This window comes from Clarias gariepinus, chromosome 7, assembly GCF_024256425.1.
Source record: "Clarias gariepinus isolate MV-2021 ecotype Netherlands chromosome 7, CGAR_prim_01v2, whole genome shotgun sequence".
Classification (NCBI taxonomy): Eukaryota; Metazoa; Chordata; class Actinopteri; order Siluriformes; family Clariidae; genus Clarias; species Clarias gariepinus.
The window spans coordinates 21,579,162-21,604,786 of NC_071106.1; the positions used below are offsets into that span (position 1 = coordinate 21,579,162).

The 25,625-nt window shown below is 37.0% G+C and overlaps 1 protein-coding gene across 4 annotated transcripts in view; it reads left to right on the top strand.

Annotated features, from left to right (window-relative positions):
• The window catches only part of mctp2a (multiple C2 domains, transmembrane 2a), a 42,549-nt gene extending 17,395 nt beyond the window's left edge, over positions 1–25,154 (top strand). For all 4 annotated transcript variants that reach the window (XM_053501031.1, XM_053501034.1, XM_053501033.1 and 1 more), the window contains 6 exons: positions 10,902–11,021; positions 12,171–12,212; positions 15,823–15,932; positions 16,549–16,658; positions 19,037–19,134; positions 24,734–25,154. In XM_053501031.1, coding sequence (XP_053357006.1) covers positions 10,902–11,021; positions 12,171–12,212; positions 15,823–15,932; positions 16,549–16,658; positions 19,037–19,134; positions 24,734–24,793 — 540 coding nt within the window. In that variant the 3' untranslated portion in view covers positions 24,794–25,154. The remainder of the gene's footprint in view (positions 1–10,901; positions 11,022–12,170; positions 12,213–15,822; positions 15,933–16,548; positions 16,659–19,036; positions 19,135–24,733) is intronic.
• The last annotated feature ends 471 nt before the right edge of the window (positions 25,155–25,625 follow it).

The following is a 25,625-nucleotide window of genomic DNA, read 5'->3' on the forward strand; positions in this document are numbered from 1 at the left end:
GATTTAGCATTTTAGTCTTGGCTGAATTTTGCAGCTTTATAAAATCAATTTTACTTTACAGAAGTAATTTATACAAAATGAAGTCTCTATACACAACATTTTGTACATTGTAAGATCTGAGAATCGTGTTTATGTACTAAGCCATACCAGCTTGCTTATGACACCATTCTGATATGCTTTAGGCTTCAAAGACCCGTGAAGCACTTATACCCTTTTTTAATTACTAGAATTTAAATCTGATGCAATTTATTATCATGCTAGGCTTTAAAAAAGGGTGAATGTGTGTTTTTTTTTTTTTGCCCGATTAAATGTCCTTTTTTCCTGAAAGAAAATGCTTATAATGATGAAAAAAATCCTACAAAACAGAACTATTTCCAACTTGAAATTAGAAAAAATGTCTAGAATTGGATTTAATAATCATGTTTGGTTTATAATGATCCTACTTTATAATAGGACATTATAGATAGCGTTGACGATATGACCTAAAGCTAAAATGTAATTTCTGCAGTGTGTGTGTGTGTTTGTGTTTATACATCCATTAATATAAAGGCTATTACACATCCATTGCCATTTCAGGTGTTAATGGAAATTGAAGGTTTTGTACATGACAAGGGCAAGGTCTCCTGACATCAACGCAGCAAGAGAGAGTGTCTATAATGCTTGATTTTTATGTTTCATTAGCACAGAGAGTTGCCAGTTACAGAACATTTTTGAAAAACATTTACACGGTCAAATTTTTTTTTTAAACCGAGTTTAAATAGTTTCAAGAGATTGTTTTCCTTGCGAAGTAGTCAGTGACTAGTAAATGTGGTACGCCCAAAGCTTACTGATGGACCAAAAAGCTGCTATTTTCTCGTTGAATTAAATAGCCTTTTAGATGCTACATTGTGGCTTGTGAGAGTAAAGGTGTAATAAACAAATCTTTGCTCAGATCCAGTGAAAGACTGCGACGACTGTTTTAAGTTGGAAATGGAATAATTTTACTTTTGTAATTTTGCTAGTTAAAAATGTAGTGTCTTTTAGGGGACTTCAGGCGTGGTTAGCGCACAACACAGAGCAGTGTGCTGCTCCACTGTAGTTGGGCAGGTACTTTTATTGCGCAAGGCTTTCCTCACCACTCTTATCATCATTCCACCTATACCTGCATGATTTCAAGCCCTGTACTGTTGCAATGTGATTTGTTGAAGGACCTAATTAAGTGTCTGATGTAGATCAATAACCAAAGCTATTATTAGATATAAATAAAACAGTAGTCACTTTCACAGATGCAAACATTGATCTCTCCTTGGCTGAAATAGCAGGAAATGTCACTGCATTTAACACTGCATTTTTCTGACTGAGCATTATTCCTATGAAGAAACATATGAGAGTGGTCAATTCCAGGATGATGACACACTAAATTCTTTGAAAATTATGTAAAGCATTTACTTTTCTCAGTCACCAGATTATCTTCAGTCTACACTTAAACATGTAGGAAAAAGTGGACTGGCATGCAAGAGAGTACCTTTTACCACCATCAATTGTAAGAATGGTATTTGATCTACTGAGCAAGAATCCATGCCATGGCACACTGATGCTGTTCTGACTGCTTGTTGTATATCAGCAGTAATGGACTTTGCACTTTGTACTTACATTTATCACTCTATATGTCTTAAGGGTTGAAGTAACTAAGGTATTGAGTCACACCTGGGTAGATGGACTTTATGTGCTTTTCAGATATATATAATTAAACCTACTTTCCAGGCTACACCACATGTGAACCTGGCCGTAATATACATTAGAATGCATTATTTATAGAGCAGCTGGATATCACAGTTCTCACGCTATCACAGTTTTACATGGATAATGCATTCACCACAGTGTGGTTTATCTGACTGGTGCTATAGCCTCTGACAGCCACGCCTGTTCCAGGAACACATACTCACCCAGCTCCTGGAAATCCCTAAGAGGACGATGCTGACCTCCCCACAGAATAGAGCTCGTATCCAATACTCTCCCAGCTAGTCTCCTTTTTCAATCCACACACACACAGATTTTTCTGTGAATACTTCATGAAGTGCATTTCTATGTGATGGGGCACAAGCTGCCAAACTAGATTTAATATTTGGTATACGTAGGGCTTTTAGTGGACATCAAAATGTTTTGACTCAGAACCCTCTTAAAAACTGCTTTATATATTGCTAGTATGAATGCACTGGTGAATGCTATTGAAAGCCATTCACTAAGATTTTGGACACCAGGTCATGGGAAGCTCTTGCAGATTTTACTTAAAGTGTGTACTTCAGCATGAATTTTATTGTGTGTTCTGTTATGGTGCTGTTTTTAACTGCATAATTGTCATTGTAAGTGGATGTGGAGCTTTTGAAGTTCTTTTCCATATCAAACCATGGAATTCCATTTAAAAATAGTAGCTGGCTCATTAGGTAATCCGTAAAGTCCTTTGTCTGTGTAGAAGGAGAGACACCTGGTAAGCGCTCAGAAGGTGTCTACAGCCCTGTGAACAGAAAAACCAGGAAAATTAAAAATGAAATCACTTGTTTATCTTCTGGTAATGAGTCTAGAAAATACACCTCACAAACACTGTTTTGTGTGTGTTTGAGAGAGAGCGAGAGAGAGGGAGAAAGCAAGAGTTTTTTTATTCATTATTTTATAAAATGCCCCTTTTTAAAAGTGCCTCTTTCTTATATTGAAAGAGAGAGAGAGCGCTGTGGCATGCAGGGACTGTGAAGGGGTCAGCCAGAGTTCCTTTCTGCATTGCTCCCCCTGGCCTGCAGATGGTGTTCTAGCACTATCAAACACATAGACAGACATGCAGGAAGTACAGGGATACCCATAGTCTTATCATAAAATATATGTACCAAATTTGTTAAATTTTTAATCAAGTAAGGTTTAGCTATTAAAACATTATTAATATTTTTTTGATGTTCCTAAAAACTGTAATACAACTTATTTTCATAGAACAGCACAATCAGGAGTGACTTATTCCTGTATAGGAACTATTGCAAGAGAAAAACTGTAAAGGCTTTATGGCAATAACGTGGATAAAATCTTTCTATCCTTATCATAGTTTTACAAAACTGAGATGTGCATTACACAGACAAATAGCAGCTGCCCATCATTTAAAAATTCCTTAGCATGTATGATAAGGTCAAATAAAACGGGTGTAAGAAGAAGAATGAAAAATCAATCTTTAACATGCACACTTTACTGTCATTAGTGTGCTTCAAGTATTTAAGTGATATGAATATTTTAACACGTAAATTTGCTTTGGCTCTCAGTAATCATGGCCAGAAAGGAAAACCTTTGTGTTCAAGCGCGCGCGCGTGTGTGTCTGTGTGTCTGTGTGTGTGTGTGTGAGAAAGAGGGAGAGAGTAAGCCGTTTTCCTTTTTGACATTGCCAGGTAGCAAGCGGTTTAGACATCATTTGACAGGCTGTGAAATGCTGATTGCTTCACATCACAGACTGTAAAGATGGCATCTGATGAATGTTTGATGTCGTGCAGCTGTAAACACAGTTGGCAGCCATGATGTAGGGTTTCTCTCTCTTCCTCTCTCTGAGCTGACAAGATGAGAACCAAAGGGGGTAAAGTCACAGTGCAAGTTCAGTTTGAACTTTAAATTGACTTATTTGGATTTCATAATTGATTAAATTAGGAATATAACCACAGTCACTCTGTTTAATTGACTAGTACCTAGAAAGTGTGTGTGCAAATCCTTCTTCATAGGTATTATAATCTACTTTGTTTTTCATATTTGAAAGTTTGCCAAGTGGTTCAGCCTGGCCAGTTGGATAAAAGTGTGTGTGTGTGTGTGTGTGTGTGTGTGTTCTCATCTTGGCAACAGGCTGTGGGTGCTTTAGGGACCTGTCATTGAGTCATAGAGTTTTTATGTTGTAGATATGACAGGCAGAAGGACCCTTGATGGCGTTTATATACACTGCGTGCATGCTGGGTTTTCTTGAACCCATCCTAACTGATTAATAATTAATGAGGCAGAGTGCAGCAGGCCCTCAGCTTGGTATGACGGCTGCCGCACTGACAGTTATTGAGAGCGTTATTGAGACATGTATGCTCGGCGTCATCGCAGCTTTAGGCTGACCTCACAGACCCGGCTCTCATCACGCATGCTGACAGGCCTACAGTCGGCCAGTCATGTCCTCATACTAGTAAAAACAGCTTTAACAAAGCCGGAACTTAAATATTTTTTAGGAGATTTCCTGTAAATACTTAAATGTATACATGAAGTATATATGGCTATAATGAGCTATGAGTATATGGGATGCCGTACATATTGTGAATAATAATTGTTTTTTTTTTGTATCCTCTTTTTTTTTTTTTTACTTTTTGAAATACTTGGCAGCAGAGATTACATGTCTTCCTAGCCATTATGCAGTGTGCTCAGTGCTCATACTGGCCATGGCTAAGATACTTTAAGTCTCCCGGGATAAAGAGAACAGTTCTCTCCAGGCATCAATGCCCATGACTGTTTCTGGCCACTGCTTGGTCCCACTGGCTGTGACGTTTGTGTCTGTAAGTGGAGTGTATGTGTGCGTGAGCAGAACTGACACTTGGGCCCCAGTGGCCTCAGGGGAAGAAAGCTCACATGGCGGATCTGTCACCCAGGAGGTGGCTGAGTGTTAATGCTCCCGACACGGATTAAACACTGGTGGCCAGCGTGGTAGAGGCAGGGTCAGCGTGGCAGCCACTGACAGCCATGCTGCACCATTCCTAGACAGACTCTTCCCCTCATCTTTGCATTTGTCTCCCTCTCTCCTGTTGTATCGCACAAGCAACCATCAGATCATCTCACTGGTCAGTGCAGGAGCTGTTAGGCACAATCGGAAACACGAAAAATTATGTGGCCTGCGCATACAGGTTTTGCTATGTTTTCTCTGGATTTAAATTTTTTTAGGGTGCTTATTTTCAAAATATAAACTCTAAGTAATTAGTACTATGTGAATAATATCCATGTGTCTGTTTATATCTGTCTAATGTGTCTCTAATGTATGTGTGTGAGAGAGAGAAATTTTATTTTTGTTAGTTATTAGACATGAAGTTCAGCTGTTTTGAAATAGTTCCTGCAAGAACAGTATCATTAAGTGGATTTGCAAAATCCATCAAGCAACATGATAAAACTGGTAGAGTCACTATGGAGGCTTTACAAAGTTTATATCAACTGTTTAACTGATATTTTGGATGCCTTGAACATTGAAAAAAGAAATAAAAATCAGGAAAGACAATGGCGTTAGAAGGTGTTTCCAAACTTAAACTGGTGACTTATATATATGTATGTGTGTGTGTGTGTGCATGCGTGCGTGCGTGTGTGTGTGTGCGTACACTCAGCCACCCACTTTACCTGGAGTACAAAGAAACCTGAAAGCTTGGACTTGTCACATGTTACACGTGTAATTGTTATTGCATACAAGGCTATAGCCAACCACACAGCATGTTTCTTTTTCTCTCTTTCTCTCACTCGCTTGCCTTCTTTTTATTTCTTTCTTAGGCTACGAAAGGAAGGCATGAGCACAGGAGTCACTGAGGCATTCGATTCACCATTAATATCATCTTTTTTGTATTTTAATCGAGAAAGCAGTGCAGATTACTGCAGCTGCCCTCCGACTCACTTAGGAAAAAAATAACTTTAAATTTAAATCTCTTTCACTATCTCTCTCTCTCTCTCTCTCTCTCTCTCTCTCACACACACACACACACACACACACACACACACACACACACACACACTCACAAACACACACACACACACACACACACACACACACACACACACACACACACACACAGAGTGCCTGTAGCCAGTAGTCAGTCTTGTTAAACTTCTGATATGTTCTTATAATTTGGCAGTATTCCACAGCCCTCTCACTGACCCTCAGCATGTTGGCTGGCAGCTACACAACATAAATCTATGAAAGAGACTCAGACTTCCCCATCATGGTTTTGCACATACAGAAACATGACACATACACAATCGTAGTTCAACTGGTCAGTTTAATAGTCAAGTATGCTTACAAAAGATTGATAGAAGAATTGAAGTAAATTTTGGTACTTTTCTATTAATTTTGATATTCATGTGTCTGCATTGTGTTGAATTGTTAAATCCTGACTCTCCAAAAACTATTAATCAAATCTTACTTTTACAACAGAATGAAAAGCCTTTTTTTTTGTTGGTCAACCACTTAATTTTATATTCAATTTATTCAGCTTCACCTAATATTATCTGTTTGGTTAATTATTTATTCCCTCTGTCTACAGGAATTGGTTTAAGTAGAAGGGAGCTGTAATGTACTCCCATCATGGTAAATGTTTACACATGGCCCTGATGTTTAGAATTTTTTTCCCCCTGAAGCTGCTGTTTTTTTGCATCAGTCAGTCATAGATTGGCTGCTTGTCTGTAAAGTCCCTATTTCCTATTTAATCAATTTTCAGGATTATATAAACTCGTAGTGTGGGCATCTTTTGTCATTTCATTTCTGCCATGGCTTTCCCTCTCCCCCTCCAGGGACAGTGTGGGTGGCAGTACCCACTGCCAGCTCTAGCTGCAGCTCCTGGTGTTGTTTTATTCACACTTTTTTTAATCGCTGAGTGCTTTATTATTAGGTGCAGGAATTACACCCAGCCAGACAGATCAGCTCAAGGATTCACAGAAATGCATTAGGCAGAATCTTATTAATGCCACTGGTCTTAACCCTGAAGGTTGAGTGCCTCTGCTCTGAGTGTCATTTCCTCAAACCCACACTGCTATTTTGCTTCTTTTTGATTAAATCTTTCCATGTTTTTTTTGTCTTAGAAATCCAATGCATCGTTTGTGCACACCTTTTTTACATACTGTAAAAGGATTTTCATTAAAGAATGCTTTTGTTGCCACAACATGGCAATGCTTGTTCAAACGAATTTTCATTCATTATTCAATTGTGCATGGTTTCGAAATAAGTAACCCAGTTATGACTTATAGCATCTAGTTTGTTCCTCTTTTTATAATTGGTTAATAATTGTTGCTGCCCACATAGACCCAGTGTGAAATTTAATCAATAAACCATTGCTACACATCTTTATAATGTAGAAGAAAGGACTAATTTACTCCTAAGGCTGACAGGGTGCAATTTATCTACCTACTTTAATCACTGACACTCACTGCTAATAATACATAAACCGCTTAGAGGAGAATTAGTTCTGCAGGAATGGTAGAATATTCCAGGAGATGGGGGAAGGTGGACCACTGTCTCTGCTCATTAGTTGGAGGCCATTTGACAAGTTGGGCCCTGTCTAAATGCCCTAGCGACTGAATTGGAACAGCTTTCTCAGGCACTTGTTAGGACATTTTTATTAGCGTTTAAAAAACGGCATGTACTTTTGGTATACTTGGACTGAAGCATACGCACATGGTGGGAGGCAGGCTGGAGATTTTTCTGCCACGTTTAGTTTATCCTCTCATTTAGGCACTGTGTTTAGGCACTGAATTGCACTGCGCTTTTATCTTGTCCACCAAGTGTGCATGCTGCTGAGCAAGAATTTGCATTAGTGTGCTATTATGAATACCTGTGACAGATTCCCAGTCCTGGCTCCCTGCATGGAAATGAATGGGCTCCCTCTCTTCTCAGGGGAAGATACAGACCAGGCAATTCCACTTTAGTGGTTAATGTAGCAGCTTTTGCAGTGAGGGTGAAGGAGTTCAGCTTTCCTGCTGGGCTAGTGTCAATTTTGAAGACTTGCTTCCTTCTGCTCCTCCCTCTCTGTCTCTCTCTCTCTCTGGAAATGCACTAGCAACGGCAGGCTACCTGTGACATGGTGACACAGTAGGATGCAGATTACTCCCAATCAGACTAGACAGACACAGCTCTCCCTCTGCGTGCGTGTGCGCACGTGCACACACACACACACACACACACACACACACAAAATGTTTGTCTTACTAATCTTCTCAAGACAAATATTTGTCTTATTATCCTTCTGAAGACTCAGATTGCTGTTCTTGGCTGACAAGTAAATTCTGATGTGGACTTGTGCTGTTACAGCCCATCTGCCTGAGGGTTTAATGTGTTGTGAATTCCTTTTAGGGATGCGTCTCTTCTCACCACATTTGTAAAGAGTAGTTATTTGCAAAACAGCAGATTTTCTGATGACACAAACCTGTCTGTTCTGGAAGTATTGATACTTCAAAGTAAAAAACAGGCAAAATTCACTGAATTATTTTTACATAAAATTACATTTTATTTATACTTAAAATGTGAAAACGTTGTATTTTCTTTTCTACCCTTACAACTTAAGGGAAGTTAAATTTCCTTAAAAGACATTTGGTAAAATTATAGAAAATATGGTAATAATAATAATACAATAATTATAAATATAATCATGTATTATTATTATTAAATTAATAATTAAATTATTGTTGCTGTTAATAATAACAACACATAATAAAACAATAATAATAATAATTATTATTATTAAATCTGCAATAATCTCCTCTAAATGGTTGATGTTGAGATGTGCTTTGTAAAGCCTTCATAACGGCTCCAATCTGAGGTGCTGTTAATTAGTGGTTTTTATAAGGATGATACCTCTAAATACTCTAAAAACTCTGCAGAGGTAAATTTTGGATTTTATTTCCTGGGCAGGTCTTCATGAGAGTTTCATTATGGTGCTTGATGGGTTTTGCAAATGCACTTAACAAGGCTGTTCTTGCAAGAACTATTCCAGGATAACTGACCTTCATGTCTTCAAATAACAATTAACTGTTATTGTTGTTACTTAATTATCTAATTATCTTAATTACCTATTTTTTTTTTTACTAATTTAGAAAATAATTAATTAATCAAAAAACATTGACTTAGAATGTGTCCAAACCTTGTACTGTGTAAATGAAATTTTTGCATTTGATCAAATAAATGTTTTTTTTATTGATCATCTTTCTCTTTCTCTCCCTTCCTCTCTCTTTCTTTCTTTTTTCTTTCTTTTTTCTCTCTCTCACACACAAGACAGATTGCTGTTGTTTTGCATGTGTTTTTGCATGTGTTTTTTTTTTTAATGCAGACATTTTGCTTATGTTCAGAGTGACAATTTTTATATTAACCCTGTGTTGCCAAATGACTTATGATTACATTATATGCAGGTTTTTGCTGACATAGAGCCACAGAGTGGCCTTTGTGCATATTTCTAATCTAATATCTTACTTAACAGCATTAAATACATTATGTAAAAGTATCATATCACCATTCTTAAAGTCATTTCTAAAAGGCACTATTTATTAAAAAACATATCCCAATTTACAAGTTATTTTAGAAAAGCATATTGTGACATTATTTATCACAATACTAATATTATTGCCCAGCAATAATATGTGAACTCAGAAAAAAAAATATTGTGATTTCTTCTTCTTCTTCTTCTTCTTCTTCTTCATGATTTGAGTCATGTCAATAATGTGTCAGATTTTTGGAAAAATTGTATCTAAGTGCCCAATTACTGAATAGGAATCTGTGTGATGTGGTGCATGAAACAAATGCTGGCTCACCTGAGACACTCACTGGCAAGATAGAATTCTTGTAACCTATCCTGACACAGAAGAGGGGGCATAAAACAATTATTATTATTATTATTATTATTATTATGGTTACATTATACTGCATGTTAATGCTAAAAAGAGCCCAGTGCTGTCATCTATATTTGGAAATAATTTAATAAAGGTATTGTAATACTAAAAAAAAAAAAAAAAAACTGCTAATATTAGCTCATGTCAGCTACCTGACTAGTGATAGTAATGATAGTAATTTGAAGTGAAAAATATTAGTAGAATGTTTGTGCAGTATTATAAGAAAAAAAACAATATTTGAGAAGAGAGTGGAGCTTGCACTGCTGTGTCCATCGCATGCCTGTGGCTAGCACACAGAGCCTTTATAGGAGAGCCTTTTTGGTCTTTGAGTCATCGATCAGATCAGAACTACTACAGAAGTACTATGTAGATATCAGAGCTCACTATTTGCTGAATGAGAAGGTGTAGCATGAATAATGCATTTATTCAGAGAAAAATGATCAGATTAAAGCATTTATATTCAAAACACACACACAAGCACACATATTATATGTATAAAAATGCATTTATAAACCTTGCTGCAAATCTTTTATTAAATAACAGTAATTCATCTGTAATTATCCCTCGCATTTTATTATTCTGCATAATCATACATGCATTTAGATGGTTTGCTGAACATCTTGTACATAGACAGTAAATGACTCAGTTAATTTCTAACTCGTGTGTTGATTGACAACTCCTGTGATAGCTCCACAGACACACTCATTAGGCCACCACTGAACTTGCTTAAGCGTGGCTGTCCAATTAGTGCTCAGCTGAGAGGTGCAGGGTGCTAAGTGCCTCCTCTTTTCCTATTATCAAGGACTGTTCATTCAGCACAATCTGTATTATTACTACCAGGTTTATGAGCTTTTCACAGAGTAAGAAAGCAAATTACTAGCAGCCCTTGTTTTTTCCCCCTCTCTTTCTGTGTTGAAAGTCAGAAAGCCGTATATCAGCCAATATCTGTCCAGCTTTGCTGCTAAGGAATTACGCAGCGCCAGCATGGTGTTAATCGATGCAAATGGAATTTTGAAATATTAAAATTGCTGCTGTGCTGATACCGTTTGTAAGCTCACATGCACACACAGATGCACACAGCCTGACAGAGGTTGTGAGATTGTGATACTCAGGAGAGACAATAATGTGGCATGGCAGGCTGCTTGGGTTATTTCTGTAGGCTGATAGGGCTTATGATACATTTGTTTGTTTTTGAGCAGGTGGCATGAAAATGATGTATATTGCTGCCCACTGCACAGTCGCATCAGTCTAACCCTTTGTATGGCCTCTCTTGATCTGTCATCACTTTTGTTTTCATTCAGGTCTTTGTATTGACAGTGTGGCAGTTTGAGCTGTTCATGTTGCCTCTCTTCCTCCTGCTGCTCATCGGCTGGAACTATTTCCACATTACGCCAGGTGCTGGCAGCCACAGTCAGGACCTGGTGAGGGCAGTGACACACACACACACACACACACACACACACACACACACACACACACACACACCACACACAATATTCTAGCAAATGTCCATCAGCGCATATAAATCAGAGAAAAGACAAAAAAAAGATGAATACATTTTCTATACAGAGTGGTGTTTACATTTTGCACAGACTAATAGAAGCTGATAGAGCCTTAGTCATAACATGCACATGCATACACACACATACATGCTGAATTCTCTTATTAAATAATGTTGGGGGAAAAATGTGTTTAAAAATTGTGAAATTATTTCTTAAAATATCACCCAAAGTAAATGATGTTAAAAATCTAATTTATTATTATACAATGGTATGACCATATTTGCAGATATTTACCCAGTACACACTATTTACTATGTAATACAGTACATGTTTTTTAAAATCTTGTAAACCCCTTCTTATAGACATAAATATACAAAATAAAAATAATTATTAAATAGGTAATTAATTTAATGTACCATTTTCAATAACCATATTCATACTAATCATTATAATATGCATTTTTGTGCTGCTTGAGTGACCTCCTTTGCCATTGGCTTAGAAGCAGGATTTGTTCCTTTAGTCCCAACACAGAAAACATCCCATCACTTCAGCAACACTCTTCTCATTGCCTGGGTCTCAGGCTGCGAGCAGAGCTATGCTCTCTGAATAATGTTAAAGTCTGGGCACAGCAGTGTCCTGACCTCTTCTCCCCAGCAGAATCAGAACACCAATGTCACATCCCGTACATGCCCAGGGACTTGATGTAAAGCGATGCAAGCACAGGCAGCCCAAATTAAATGTTTTTCATTTTTCCCTCCCTTTTCTGTTTTCTGTTTTCTGTGTGTGTGTGTGGGGTGGGGTGTGTTATGTTGTAAAGAAATGAGATTGCTTGGCAGTGACATGGTTCTGGTGAAGAAGGCCCCATCACACTCACCTTTCTTTTTTGTGCGAGGTCACCCCATGATGTAGTTGCTAAGGCAACGGGCCTCTCCCAATAGGGGTGGACATACAAGAGAAGGTTTTCATTACGAGTTGTTTGTCAGAAAAGGGAAAAAAAAAAAAAACGTTCTGGTGCCTCCATGTCCCCACCTTGTAGACTCCTCTAACTGCACTCCCCTTCTCTTTTAGGAAAGCCTCTCTGCTGCAGAGGAAGAAGATGAAGATGAAAAGGTACTTCATTCTTTTTGTGCCTTATCTATGTTGTTTCCCTTGTTTTTGATTAGCTGCTGTCTAAAAGTTCATTGAGCTCTGTGTCCTACTGTGCAGCACTATTCTGTGTTGTGCTGTCTGTCCAGGCTCTGTGTTTAACTTGCAAAATCCAAGTTAAACCAACTCGAAATGAGGACAGGCACCGTGATTGTCTCAGTGAAGCACATTTTTTTCTCTAGTATCAATGTAGCCTCACAGAAATGTTCCCTTAAACCATAAATGGATTTTGGTTGCTTCATTGCACTCCTTTAAAACACAGAAATAAGCACAGAATGAAATTATTAATTGAAGGCAGTCTTCCTCTGGGGAACAGATATAGCATGAAAAATTTCACAACAGACACATATAAATAGAGGGGCTCGTCTTTAGTTGAACTTGGGCTAAATAAATAAAAGGTGCCTCATTCTCTTTGTTTATCCAAAGCGCAGCATTCATTTACCAGCTTTAGGTAGACACTAATAGTGTGTTCTCATTTTAAATGAATCATAAATCACTTAAAAGTCCTTGTGCTTTTTCAGGTGCGACGTTTATTTAGCGTGTGTGTTAACTATTAAAAATGTTAATTAAATGTGTATAGTCACAGACATAGCTTATAGCCATATTAGCTACATTGTCTGCTCCAGAGAGGATTGAGTTTAAGGAGGATGATGTGTTATTGCTTTCTGACTGTGGAAGTGTGAAGCCTCGAGCCTGTGAGCGCTGACCCTGGCACTGTGTGGCTGCAGGCCCAGGATTCATATCCATAAAGCGCTAAATATATTCAGTTGCAATGACTGCAGGCGAGGTTCATCTTTAGAGAGGAACCACACTGCTGAAAGCAGGTCTCTCTTCCAAATCCACAGCTGAGCAGCTAATTCAAAAATGATGCACATTATATGTGTTTGGATGCCCAGCAGCCAGGCAATTGTGATAAATCTTGGAAGAAGAAAATAACTTTTTCACAAAGAAATAGCAATATTAGGAAAATTACAGGTGGAACATTTGCACTAAATATGAATTCAGTCGGTATGTGTTTCCCAAGTCTACTTAAAAATAATAATAGTTCATTTTATTATTTACAAATTTAAATAATTTGTAAGATTTTTTTTACATTTAGCAATATACTGTAGGAAGCCATCAGTTCTGATCCAACTGTTTTAATAAAAAATAATGAATATTTGATTTAATGTTATTTTTTTCCTCCCAATCAGATACTTAATGTTTTAAGCACTCTTACGTTATGTAAAAATTAAGCAGATTCATTGGTTTGTTGTAAAGTACTGAAATTTAAATCTAATTGATTTAATAAGAAAAAATTAATAAGCAAAGCTTTCCAACTCCTATTAAATTACAAAAATAAATGAATAAATAAATGAATAAATGTGCAATAAGTAAAGGAAATAAAAGCTAGAAGGTTAGTGCTTACATGTTTGATGTTTATTTTCCTGAAAGGAAAACAATATGTGAACTCCAGTTAAAAAACCCTAAAGGAGAAGTTGTGTTTTTTTTTTTTTTTTAATTTGGCCTTTGAACAAAAATCGGTCCAGAGGGAAAGAGAGATCATGAACAATCATGTGTCCGGGCAAAAGAGATGTCCCTTTTGCCTCAGGTAACAGTCAGATCGACGCTGGTTTAATCACATCAGAAAATGGAAGGAATAGAGAGAACGACTCCCTGATTCTGTGCCTTAAATAACAGGGAGGCAATGTGGCCTGGATAGAGAGGATTACACTGAAGAACTGAGTACTGTTTTCTAATTCTTTTTGTTCCCCCTTGTGCATTTTTATTATATGAACATGTTGTAAGGCTTTATGAAATAAGTAAAAAACACTGAAATTGTCCTCTTGGAAATTTTATATAATTTCTTTTTTATTTTAATTTGAACTCGAGTTGTTTGTAATGACAATATTTATCTGTTTCATCAAAACCAAATAAAAAAAAAAAAAGTTCACAATTAAGTGGCGAGGGGTTAATGATTGAACAGCTTATAAATGTCACGAGTCAGTTCACTGGTTACATCAGATGATAATCAAATGAGTAACGTTAACTGTTAACTGTTATTTCTTTCAGAGTGTTTTGTGAGATAAAATGCAATAACAAAAAGAGCTTATTGGCGTATTTGCCATGCCATCCCCCACCCCCCTCTCCTCACTTCCCCGGGGCCCACACGCATGCACACACACACACACACACACACACACATCATTCATACAGGAAAAATTGTCAGAATACACAGTCCGCATGTTGGACCGAAGACAGATCAAACGGAAAATTTAAGTTGGGATTTCCACATTTGTCTCATGTACCTCTAATTAATTTGCTACAAGAATAGAATTCAGACTAGACTTAAGCTAAAAGAAAAAAAAAAGACTCATGCAAAGCATAAAGGAATGTAAAACATAGCATTTGGTCTGTGTTGTGCCTTGGTGTGGAAGACATATAGAGTATAGGAATGGCTAGTTTCCTCTGGTTTCCTGTATCTGAGGAAACAAAGGATCACTGTAAGTGTCCCGTCTCTCTCCCAGGGGCTCCTATAGACTCTCATTGCACTGTCTGGGGAAAGAGAATGCATTTTAAACACAAACATAGGAAGACACTCATCCTGCCCTCAATCACATGCCTCACCTTCCCTCACCTCATAGCCTACTCTCTCAAGATGTCATTATTCCTGTCATTATTCTCCTTTTGATGTGGGACTTCTTGTCTCCCTTTAGCTCACATTACTTCTGTTATCTTTAGCTCTCTGCATCCCTCTGCCTCTGGAGAGCTCCACACCAGGGCTTCATTGCCAGAGGAATCTCTGGTGAGATCATTCTACTTTGGACTTGAGATTATACTCGCAATCTTCCCTAAGTAAAATGGACAGCCCCTCCACAAAAGTCCATTTGGTGCATGTGTTTGAATTACACTGCAACTTGATACTTCATGATGCATCAAGTGCAAAACGGCAATGGGATTTCCCATTCCTCTCATATTAAGTAAAAACATCACTCTGTATTATAAGATTACATACCCTGCCGTAAGTTCACTTATATAAGATCACAGACAGTAATAGATTTATCTTTCGAGTGCAGCGCCACACTCAATCTCGCTGATAGCCCTCGCACTGAGAAGTGTGATACCTGCTGGTGTGTGCTCTACAAAAACAAGCCAACACTTGTCCAGCCTCTATCCCCCCAACTCCCACCCCCCATACTCAGACATACACACACACACACACACACACACACACACACACACACACACACACACACACACACACAACAAACTGTGTTCATCCTGATTGCTGATGGCCATTTTTTACAACTATTTTTTTCACCACTTAATCTTTGATTGTGATGCTCTTCTATTGTTTGGGGTTGACAAAAGCTGAATTTCATCTTACTCAAACTCTGAGATACACAGAAATTCGCTCATTTTCTAAAGCGACCCGACACTGAAGAGAATTGAAGTTGCAGTTGCTCATTACAGACCATTGAGCAGATGAATTACTCCTGATAGCACACTGGAAATAAACCCCTCTTTATCTGACGGTTTTTTCTTTTTTTTCCCCCAATGACTGACATCCCTCATCACTCTTTTTCCTCTTTAGGAATCAGAGAAAAGAGGCCTGATGGAGAAAATCCATATGGTTCAAGAAATTGTGCTCACCGTCCAAAGCGTTCTTGATGAAATCGCATGCATTGGAGAAAGAGTGAAGAAGTAAGTGTTGAAGTTTCTTTGTGACCTTCATTCATGAACTGTATTCACAATCTATAGAGTGCATGGCCATAAAAAGAAAGCATTTTACTTTAAATGATATTCAAGTGCCAGTGAAACTGCTTAAGCACCTTTTTTTAAAGACTGTTCTTTTTTTCACACAATTATAACAGCTTTAAATAACTTGCATTGATGCCAGTGTAATCAGAAGTTTTGTGTATCCATTACTAGTGTTACATGTTCATGGATAATTATCGCAGTTCTCAAGTCGGGAATAAGGTGACAGGTGGTGTGTTTGTAAAGCAGTCTGTAAGGGTTGCTAAGCTGCAGTTAAAGATGTGTTCTGTAAACATTCCAAGATTACCCAAGATTACATAGAGTTCTTCTCCAAAGAATGACCACAAACTGCCAAAGTTTCAATTAACACCAAAGTAAATTCATGTAAATTGCAACAACAAATATTACAGCTAAATTTAAATTGCAGCATATTTAATATAACGTGTAAATATTTTAGTACATATAGTCTATTAACTGAAAGCCTAACTAAAGTAAAAATAGATTTTAAGAATAGGGACATTTCCCCATCTAAATAATCTAAAATGTAACCTTTTTTTTTCAGCACTTTTAACTGGTCAGTGCCGTTCATGTCCTTCCTGGCCTGCTTTGTCCTATTCATTGCTACAGCTACACTGTACTACATCCCTTTGCGCTACATTGTCTTGTTATGGGGTAAGTTATCAAGCTTGCACTTCCAGCAGCATGTCATGAAGTTCGGCTCTGTTATTCCATCTACATTTAGGAAATATTACCACATCACAGTTCCTTATGATTGCACCTGGCAGCTTAGTGACGGCTGACTAAAGGCATTATAGCAGTCATCCATTTTCACTGTGCTGCCTAGACTAGCAGATCAGAATTGGGAATTTGATCTACTGTTGCTTATTCGGCAGGGTAGGGGTACGCAGATGTACTGATCTTAAATGAGCCTTTGTGTGTGCCCTCAAGGTACACTGCAAGATAATATTACACATCAATGATTGTACCGCAGAAACTCATAAAGACTTTAAAATTCCTAAAATCATGTTGACAACATTGTGCCTTGAGTCAGTGAAAAGAGGTAACAATTTTCCCTACTAAGCTATTTTTTGTATATATTGGTGATAACACATTTGGTGATAAATATAATTTGTGGTCTGTACTTGCGAAAAAGCAGGACACTGTCAAATGTCAAAATGGAAGGGAAATTAACATTGTTATCTTCGTAGTCTTAGTATTTAAATAAATATAAATTTAAAAACTAATAAAAAAAAGGGGTGTGTACTACTATATATAAAGTAGGTGGCACAGGGGCCTAGTGGTTCCCACTGTGGCCTTGAACCTTCAATTCGATTTCCCTCCTCAAGTCACTGTTTATGGTGTTTACTCCCTGTGCTTGATGCGTTTCCTCCGCATACTCTGGTTTTCCCCCACAGTTCAAAGACATGCAGATCAGGCTAATTGGACTTCCTAAAATGTCCGTAGTGTGTAAATGAGCATGTGAGTGTGAGTTTTTAGTATAAAGCATCCCAGAATGTTTTTTTTTCTTTAGATTGTTTAAAGAAGCTACATTTAGCTTTGATGACAGCTTGGCACACTCATGGCTTTCTCTCAACGAATTTGTAAGGTAGTCAACTGAAATGTTTTTTTTTTTTAATTTAAGAGTTAATTTGTGACATTTCTTGCCTTCTTTATGTGCTTTAGTCCATCAGTTGTCTTGTGCAGAAGAAGGTTGTCTACAGAGTCAGTATCCCACTTAGTGCTACTACAACTACGCTACCAATTCATATTATGGCAAGAAACACTCAGTTAAGTATTGAGAAAAAACAGTCCATCATAACTTTCGAAAATAAGGGTCAGGCAATACCAAAAATCCCAAAACATTTAATCCCCAAGTGCTGTCACCAAAACAATTATACACTAGATGAAGGCCGTCCCAGAAAAGTAAAACAAAGAGCAAGTCAAAATCACACTTAACCAGCATGAGTACCTAAGCATTTTTCTATCGACTTCCCATTCTATTTCTTTTGCACTTTGTGTATTTATTTCATAACAAATACTCAACATTGGGAACTCCTTCAAGATTGTTGGAAAACCATTCCAGGTGACTACCTCATGAGGCTGACTGAGAAAATGCCAAAAGTGTGCAAAGCTGTCATCAAAGCTCGAGGTGGCTACTTTGAAGAATTGACTATATAAAAATATAAGCACAAGTTATTCAACAAATTTTTGTTCTGTCATAATTTCTGTCTTAGTTTTTTTTAAGTAATTTTAGTGAAAACAATAAAAAATAAAGAATAACCACTGAATAATGTGTATTCAAACATTTGACTGGTGTGTGTGTGTACAATTATTAAGCTGTACTGTATATTCAATTAAATTTTATTTGTATAGCGCTTTTAACAATTGACATTGTCGCAAAGCAGCTTTACACACGTATATAAATATTGATATTGAATATCTTGTTATTGTGGCATTTACCGAAGTGGGTGGGATATATATTAGACAGCAAGTGGACATTTTGTCCCTGAAGTATGGAGGGCTAAAGTATGATGGCTGGAACAAGTGTGTCAGAAAAACTGCAATCCTTGTCTGTAGTAGTAGCCATTTTTGCATTGTCAGGGTGTATTATCCTGCTGAAAGAGGCCTAACCATCAGGCAATATCATTTTCATGAGGGGGTGTACTTGGTCAGCAACCATGTTTAGGTAGGTGGTACACGTAAAGTAACATCCACATGAAAGACAGGACCTAAGGCTTCTGTGCCCAGGCTTCAGTGGAGAAGCCTTTGTCTATTTGGCATGTTGGTGATAAGTAGTCTGTCAGTTTCCAATGATCAGACATTCTGCATGCAGAAAGTTCAGAGAAACAACTGTAGTGCAAGGCTTATGTTTTACTTCTTATGTTTACATCCTTATGTTTTACTGCAGCTAATCACAGTCTTATACCTGTAGTGTGCTTGAACTTTTGTGTAAACATATATTTTTTTTACATCTTCATTCACCAGAAATGTAATCACAAGTTTGTCCTCACCACCCCTCCTATTTAGTTATCAAATTATTACTTTCGCAGGTGCTAACAAATTTACAAAGAAGCTTCGTAACCCACATGCCATTGAAACCAATGAAATACTGGATTTTCTCAGGAGAGTGCCATCTGATGTTCAAAAGGTAATTTTTTTTTTTTTTGCTACATTATCTTTATACAATATACTGTTGGTTGGACAGTTAAAAACAATTAATGTACAATGAACTTATATCTACTGCAAAGTAACACAACAATAAATTATACTTGCCACCAACTGTCTGCCCACTAGTCAAAGATCTAGATTTACTAATAAATTACACAGATTAACAGTTTTCTAATATGTCTAATGAATAAAAATGTTATATTAAGACATTGGTATTTAAATGGGTTTATATAGGCTGAAACTCTACAGTATCAGGTAGCTAAATACTTTAATTTAGTTAATTTACAGTTTACTATTTCTATCTTTTATTAACTTTATGTTCAGGTAAAGCTTGTTTGCCAATCTGTAACATTGCAACACTGTAAAATTATATATATAAAAAATAAGGCTAGTTACTAGTTATGGATTCAAGTGTTGAAAGACTATGAGTTCAAATTTCCTAACAATGCTGGAGCCACGTGTCAGGAGCTAAGGGAGCATATTTGGGTGGGCTCTATGGGTGCGAGTGATGGCATACTATTCCTTACATCAACTCTAGGCAATATAGGGCATCTGTGAGCTCATTTGTGTGGAAGATGGTGTGTCGTTTGTAGCTGTTATAAGATGGGGAGAGCTGGCTGGTGGGTGGAAATTGACAGGTACATTTTTTGAAGAGAGGCTTCAGGCATTTTTTTTCCCTATGTGTACCTTGTTTTCTCAAATTTTAGACTTGTGGGGAAAAAAAATCCAGCTTAATGCCTTTTCTTTTATGACTTACTATCAAAACTCCTGCACAAACTAGTGTATGTTTCATGTGGGTGTATTCTAGACATAGCAAGTATAAATAAGGGATCACTGGGTGGAAGTTTGTTTCAAAGAAGCTGAAGCTGATTTATGAACTGCACACATGTATCTAATCTACACTAAAAAACTAATACACACTAATCATGCATAATATTATGACCACCTGCCTAATATTGAGTAGCCTCATTTTGACACCAAAACCATAATGCATTGTGTGTTCTTACATCTTTTTATCAGAGCCAGCATTAATCTTTTTATAAATTTGGAAAACTAGTGAACTGGCAACAGGCCTATGGGCAGCCAAGGCTGGCCCATATATTTGATCCATTTGAAGAGTTACTGTAGCTCAGATTACTGAAAAGTTTAATGCTGATGTCAGAACACACAGTGCCTTACTGTTTCTGTTGCAAACGGGGGACCTCCTCTCTTGGTCATAATGTTATGGCTTATCAGGGTATACAATCACATGACAGACAATAACAGTTTACAAATCAGACACTTCTAAACATCTTTAATAAATAAGGGCTAAATGTCTTCATGGACTATACCTGTGAAAACATTTCTGCCTTGATTAGGCGTTAATTATCATAAACATGTTTTAGCTTTTCACGTAGAATCACTGTAATAAGTTGCCAAAATAACCCAATGGTCAGAAGGAGTCAGAGCAACAAGTTTATATAATAATAAATAAAAAAAAAGTTAGTTTAAATTTTAAAAGAGAAATTTTTTTTTTTTTTTTTTAGCAGAACAAGTAAAACAAACATACATACATACTGTACACACACATGCACACTGACACACTGCCCAGCCAGTGTGTCGCACACTAATATTTAGTTGGAACACCTTTTGGTTTGATTTTAACTGTGGTATCATTTCGATATTCTTATAAAATGTCAAAACATTTATTTCAGTCCAGAGTTGCATAAATTTCTGAGAACTGCATAAGGCCTTCTCTAGCACATCCCAAAGGTTCACAATGGCATTAAGATATCTACTCTGTGGTGACCAACACATGAAAATGATACTCATAGACCCGGAACCACTTGTTCACAATTTGAGCCCAATGGATCCTGGCATTGTCATCTTGGAAAATGCCCGTGCCATGAGGGAAGGAAAAATATATTGATGGGAAAAACCTGGTCATGCACTATATTCAGGTAGTCAGCTGACCTCATTTATTTGGACAAATTACATTGACCTGACCAAATGAAGCAACCCCAGATCATAACACTGCCCCCACAGGCTTGTACAGTAGGCACTGGGCATGGTGTTTTGATCAATTCATCTGCCTCTCTTCTCACCCTAATGTGCCCATCAATCCGGAACAGAGTAACTTAGACCACATGACATTTGTCCAATGCTCCACAGTCCATTCTTTATGTTTGCCTTTTTTTTTTTTTGCATAATGCATATGGAAATGCTTTTACTATTAAACTTAGCCACGTGTTCTACTCTTGTTTTTTTTTTTTTATGATTTAATTTCACTAAGCTTTTAAATGATCTTCAATCATGCTCATTCTGGATGACTTAATTTCTTCTTGGTTTACTACTATTCTTCACAGGATAATAATGCATTTTTCATTTCAAAACTCAATTCTAGTAATCAAAAATCTCCTTAGTTGTTTTTCATAGTTGGCTGAAACATTTACCTTTCTGAAACAGTAACATCTTTGCCAGGACCACAGCATCTTCTGACAACGTTTTTTAAGAAATGAGAAGCTCCTCACTGCATCAGTTGTTGCCAACTTGTTGCCAGCTAAAACATATTAATCACTGCAGGAGGCAGCGCCTTTTTATTGGCTGTGTGTGTGTGTGTGTGTGTGTGTGTGTAAAAGTTAGTGCCCCTCTTTTAATTCAAATTCAAATAAAAAAAAAAAATCATTTGATCATAGTGGGTCTTAGTATTGGGCAAATATAATCCCAGATCCCTCATCTTGTTAATCTACCTTTAGTAGCAATAACTTAGCAGGTAATTGTTTGCTGTATTACTTTGTTGGTCTTGTTTTGGTCAATTTATCTTTGCAACATTGCTTCAGTTCATTGAGGTTTTTGGCCATTCACTTGTACGCAGCTCTGTTCAGGTCCTGCCACAGCATTTTAGTTGGGTTCAGGTCTGGAGTTTAAATAGACCATTCCAGAGCCTTGATTATTTTATTTTTTAACCATTCTGATGTAGATTTGGATTATTGTCCAGTTGCATGACCATATTTCAACCAAGCTTCAACCAAGCTATCAAATAGTTTTCCTCACATTTTCCTGTAGAATCCTCTGGTTTACACCCACCATGTCTCAATTCTCAATTTCTCAATTTTCTAGTCTGGGTAGGTAATTAGTGGTACCAGGTAATTGTTTTGGTTAACCACAAAACAACCAAATCTGTTTGATTTCTGCAAGTTCTATCCTTTTTTTTCTCTTATTTTTTATGCATATATTTTTCATATATATATATATATATATATATATATATATATGAAAAATATATGCATAAAAATTAGTAGAAGGGATGAGCAGTTATGTGCCAGATTACGTCACAGCATCCTTTTTTTGGATGAATATAGCACTTAATATACTCAACAGCATCAATTATTGCCTAGTATATTCAGGGTATGGGGAGGGTAAAGAAATGACTGTAATGCATCTACAAACTGCCCTAATCTCAAGAAACACATACAACTATATGGCACAGCATAGATTACTTAAAAAAAAAATAATAATAATAAAGAAGACTATGAAAAGTAAACCTTCAAAAATTATTGCACAGATCACTGTTTTTCGTCCTGCGGGAAGTTTAAAGCCAGTTTGTCTTGAATGTTCTGAAACCTTAGTGTTAATAACAAGTAGTACTGTGGAATGGCACTATGAGATAAAACATCAACATATCGACAGCAGTCCGAGGTGAGGGCATGTAAAATACCCAAAATAAGAGCACATTGTTATGCAGTAAAATCAAAATTAAGTAAAAGCGATATTATAAACAGTTATGTGCTGAATTTAATAAATTACTTTAAAATAAGCTACTAGTAAGCAACAACCATCTGCACCAATAGATATTATTGAGAAAAGCTAAACTGTATATTTTACTGGAATTACTTAATATTTTCCTTGCCGAAATAACAGCGCCAAAGTGGTATAAGTGAATTTTAACATGCTCGAGTCATTTTCACAAAACTTAATCTTTAGCCAGTCTACTTTCTCATCTGTGATTCATTCTCCGATTACCAAACAGGGAGTGTATCTGAATATGGACATAACCCTTTTTTGCATGTGTTAACTCTATCAAGCACAAGAATCAGTACCTTTAGCCATGTATACTGTATGTTTTAATGCATTTTTAAGAAATCCTAGATATTATTACATTAAAACTAGCTTTTACAGAAAAAATAGCACAGCACTCCACACACACATGAGCATGATCAAATAAAACATCTTATACAAGATTTGTGTTACATCTGAAACTAGCTGCCTATCACATAACCATCATGGCTGTAGTCGTTTTCCCAGCATTCTTATAAAGTTTCCATTACAAAACACTTAATTTGAGAAATGCAATTACAAAATGTATTTGTGAAAGGAAAACGTTACACTTTTAACACAGACAGTGATATCACGGTTGAGTAACATCTAGTCTTGTTAGTCAATTTGCTGTTTTTTTTTTTGTGTGTGTGTAAGTCTGGTGTGTAATTTTACCGTTTACTGAGAATTATTATTATTTTTTAAGTTAGCTTAACATTTTACTCGCCTAGCAGCCCAAACAAGTAACACTGTATCGCCACAGAATTAATACCGGTTAAAGCGGATGTTATAATCTACTTAACTAATCTTACCATTTGTATGCATGCTGTTTTCTTTTAACAGTTATTAAACATTGATTATTAACTTATTATTTTAAATGACTTGAGGCCAGCCTGAATGGTGTGTACAAACGTGCAATCACTTTACATACTCATTCTCACGTTTCACTGGCCTCTGTACAAAGTTTCTAATATCCATGTGGCCACATCTTATTTCATGGTAAGTTAACTATTGCATTAAAATACTCTTATAAACTTTGCAAGAATGTAACAGTAGTTTATAATTTCTAACTTAAGATGGTGGTAAACTTGATCTGGTATTCATTATTTAAAACTAAATTTAAAGATGTGAATGATTAGTGACATTGTGTGGGTCTGAGGCGAAACTCTATGGAGGGATCTCTGACACAGACTCTGCAGCGTTACTAAAAGGAGGCGGTGGAGCAAAGGTTGTAGAACAAGATGCCTGAAATAAAAAGGAAAATGTAAGCTGCATCTTCAGGAAGACCAGCCGAAGCTCATGATCAAGAGAAGTGCAGCTCAGACACACATTCCTGCCTACGAGCCACTATAATTAGTCTTGCACAGAAAGAGGTAGCTGGTAACTTGACAGCTCCTGGGATAGCAGGGCTACTAGACTGCTACACATCTGTATCCACTGTAGTTTGGCTTGGGATGTTTTGGATTGGTGATTGGTGGTGGTGGTGGTGGTGGTGGTGTGGTGTGGTGTGGTGTGGTGTGTGTGTGTGTGTGTGTGTGTGTGTGTGAGTGAGTGTGACTGATGGGGGATTTATATGCCCCTGCATTCTTGAGGAACCATTCACTTTTCAACTTTTTCCACAGTGTGATTAATCTGCTCTGTTCCTGTGTTTTAAAAAATGATTCATTATAGGCAAGCCCACTGTGCTTTTCCCTGCAAGAAACCCTTCTCAAGGGAGCCATTACTGTGCGTCGGCATGAGCTCAGATTACTTGCCTCCCACCAAAGTGCTATTTGTTTTTATAGGTGCAGTATACCGAGCTGAGAGCGCCTGGCATCCAGAGTGCACAGAAGAAGAAGCGCTAGTTCTCATGAAAGTTGTTCTGGATGAAAGGGTGAGAAAGTGGTTAAAAGTGGTCCCCTCCCTTCCTGTACAATCAGGCGGAACCCTCACCCATCAGACTCTCAAATGGCAGTGAATATGTGTGTGTGTGTGCAATAGAATGTTATGTCACGCAATGATTTGCGGACTAGTATTTTGGGATGTAATTAACAACAAGCAATGGGATTAAAACACAACAAGCAATTAAAAAATAATTAAGATAATACTACTATAAACAAAAAAAGGTGACACACACTGTCCTGGTGTTATATTATTATTTTGACGGAAATGTGTTTTATTTTTTTAATAAAGGACATAAGGTCTTGATATATGCCATGATGAAGTATCAACAATATTTATGAAAAATGTAGAATACAGTTTTTTTTAAATAGAGTATTGCAAATTTTGGTAAAACTTATGTATTGTGATATGTCTGGATTTTATGATTTGTATCAATATTTTTAATTCTATATATTTTATATTAAAAATGTACTTCTAAAGATGTAAAGCTATCTGATAGTTTGATTTCTTGAGTAAGTTATTTTTCGCTGCCCACATCGTCAATCCTACTATTAACTGTGAAGGGTGTTATCTGTGTGTAAACACAGCGGCGTGCAGTGAGGCTGTCTGATTATCCACCATATCCCTGCTTTACTAGAGGACTCTGGCCATGACAGGACCGTGCTTGCATCAACACATCAAAGAGCTGCATGTGTCCATAGCAGCAGGCTAATGCACTGCTTTTGTTGTTCTATCACAATAACAAGGTCCAGATGAGAAAGAGCTCATCTCTCTCTCTCTCTCTCTCTTTCTCTC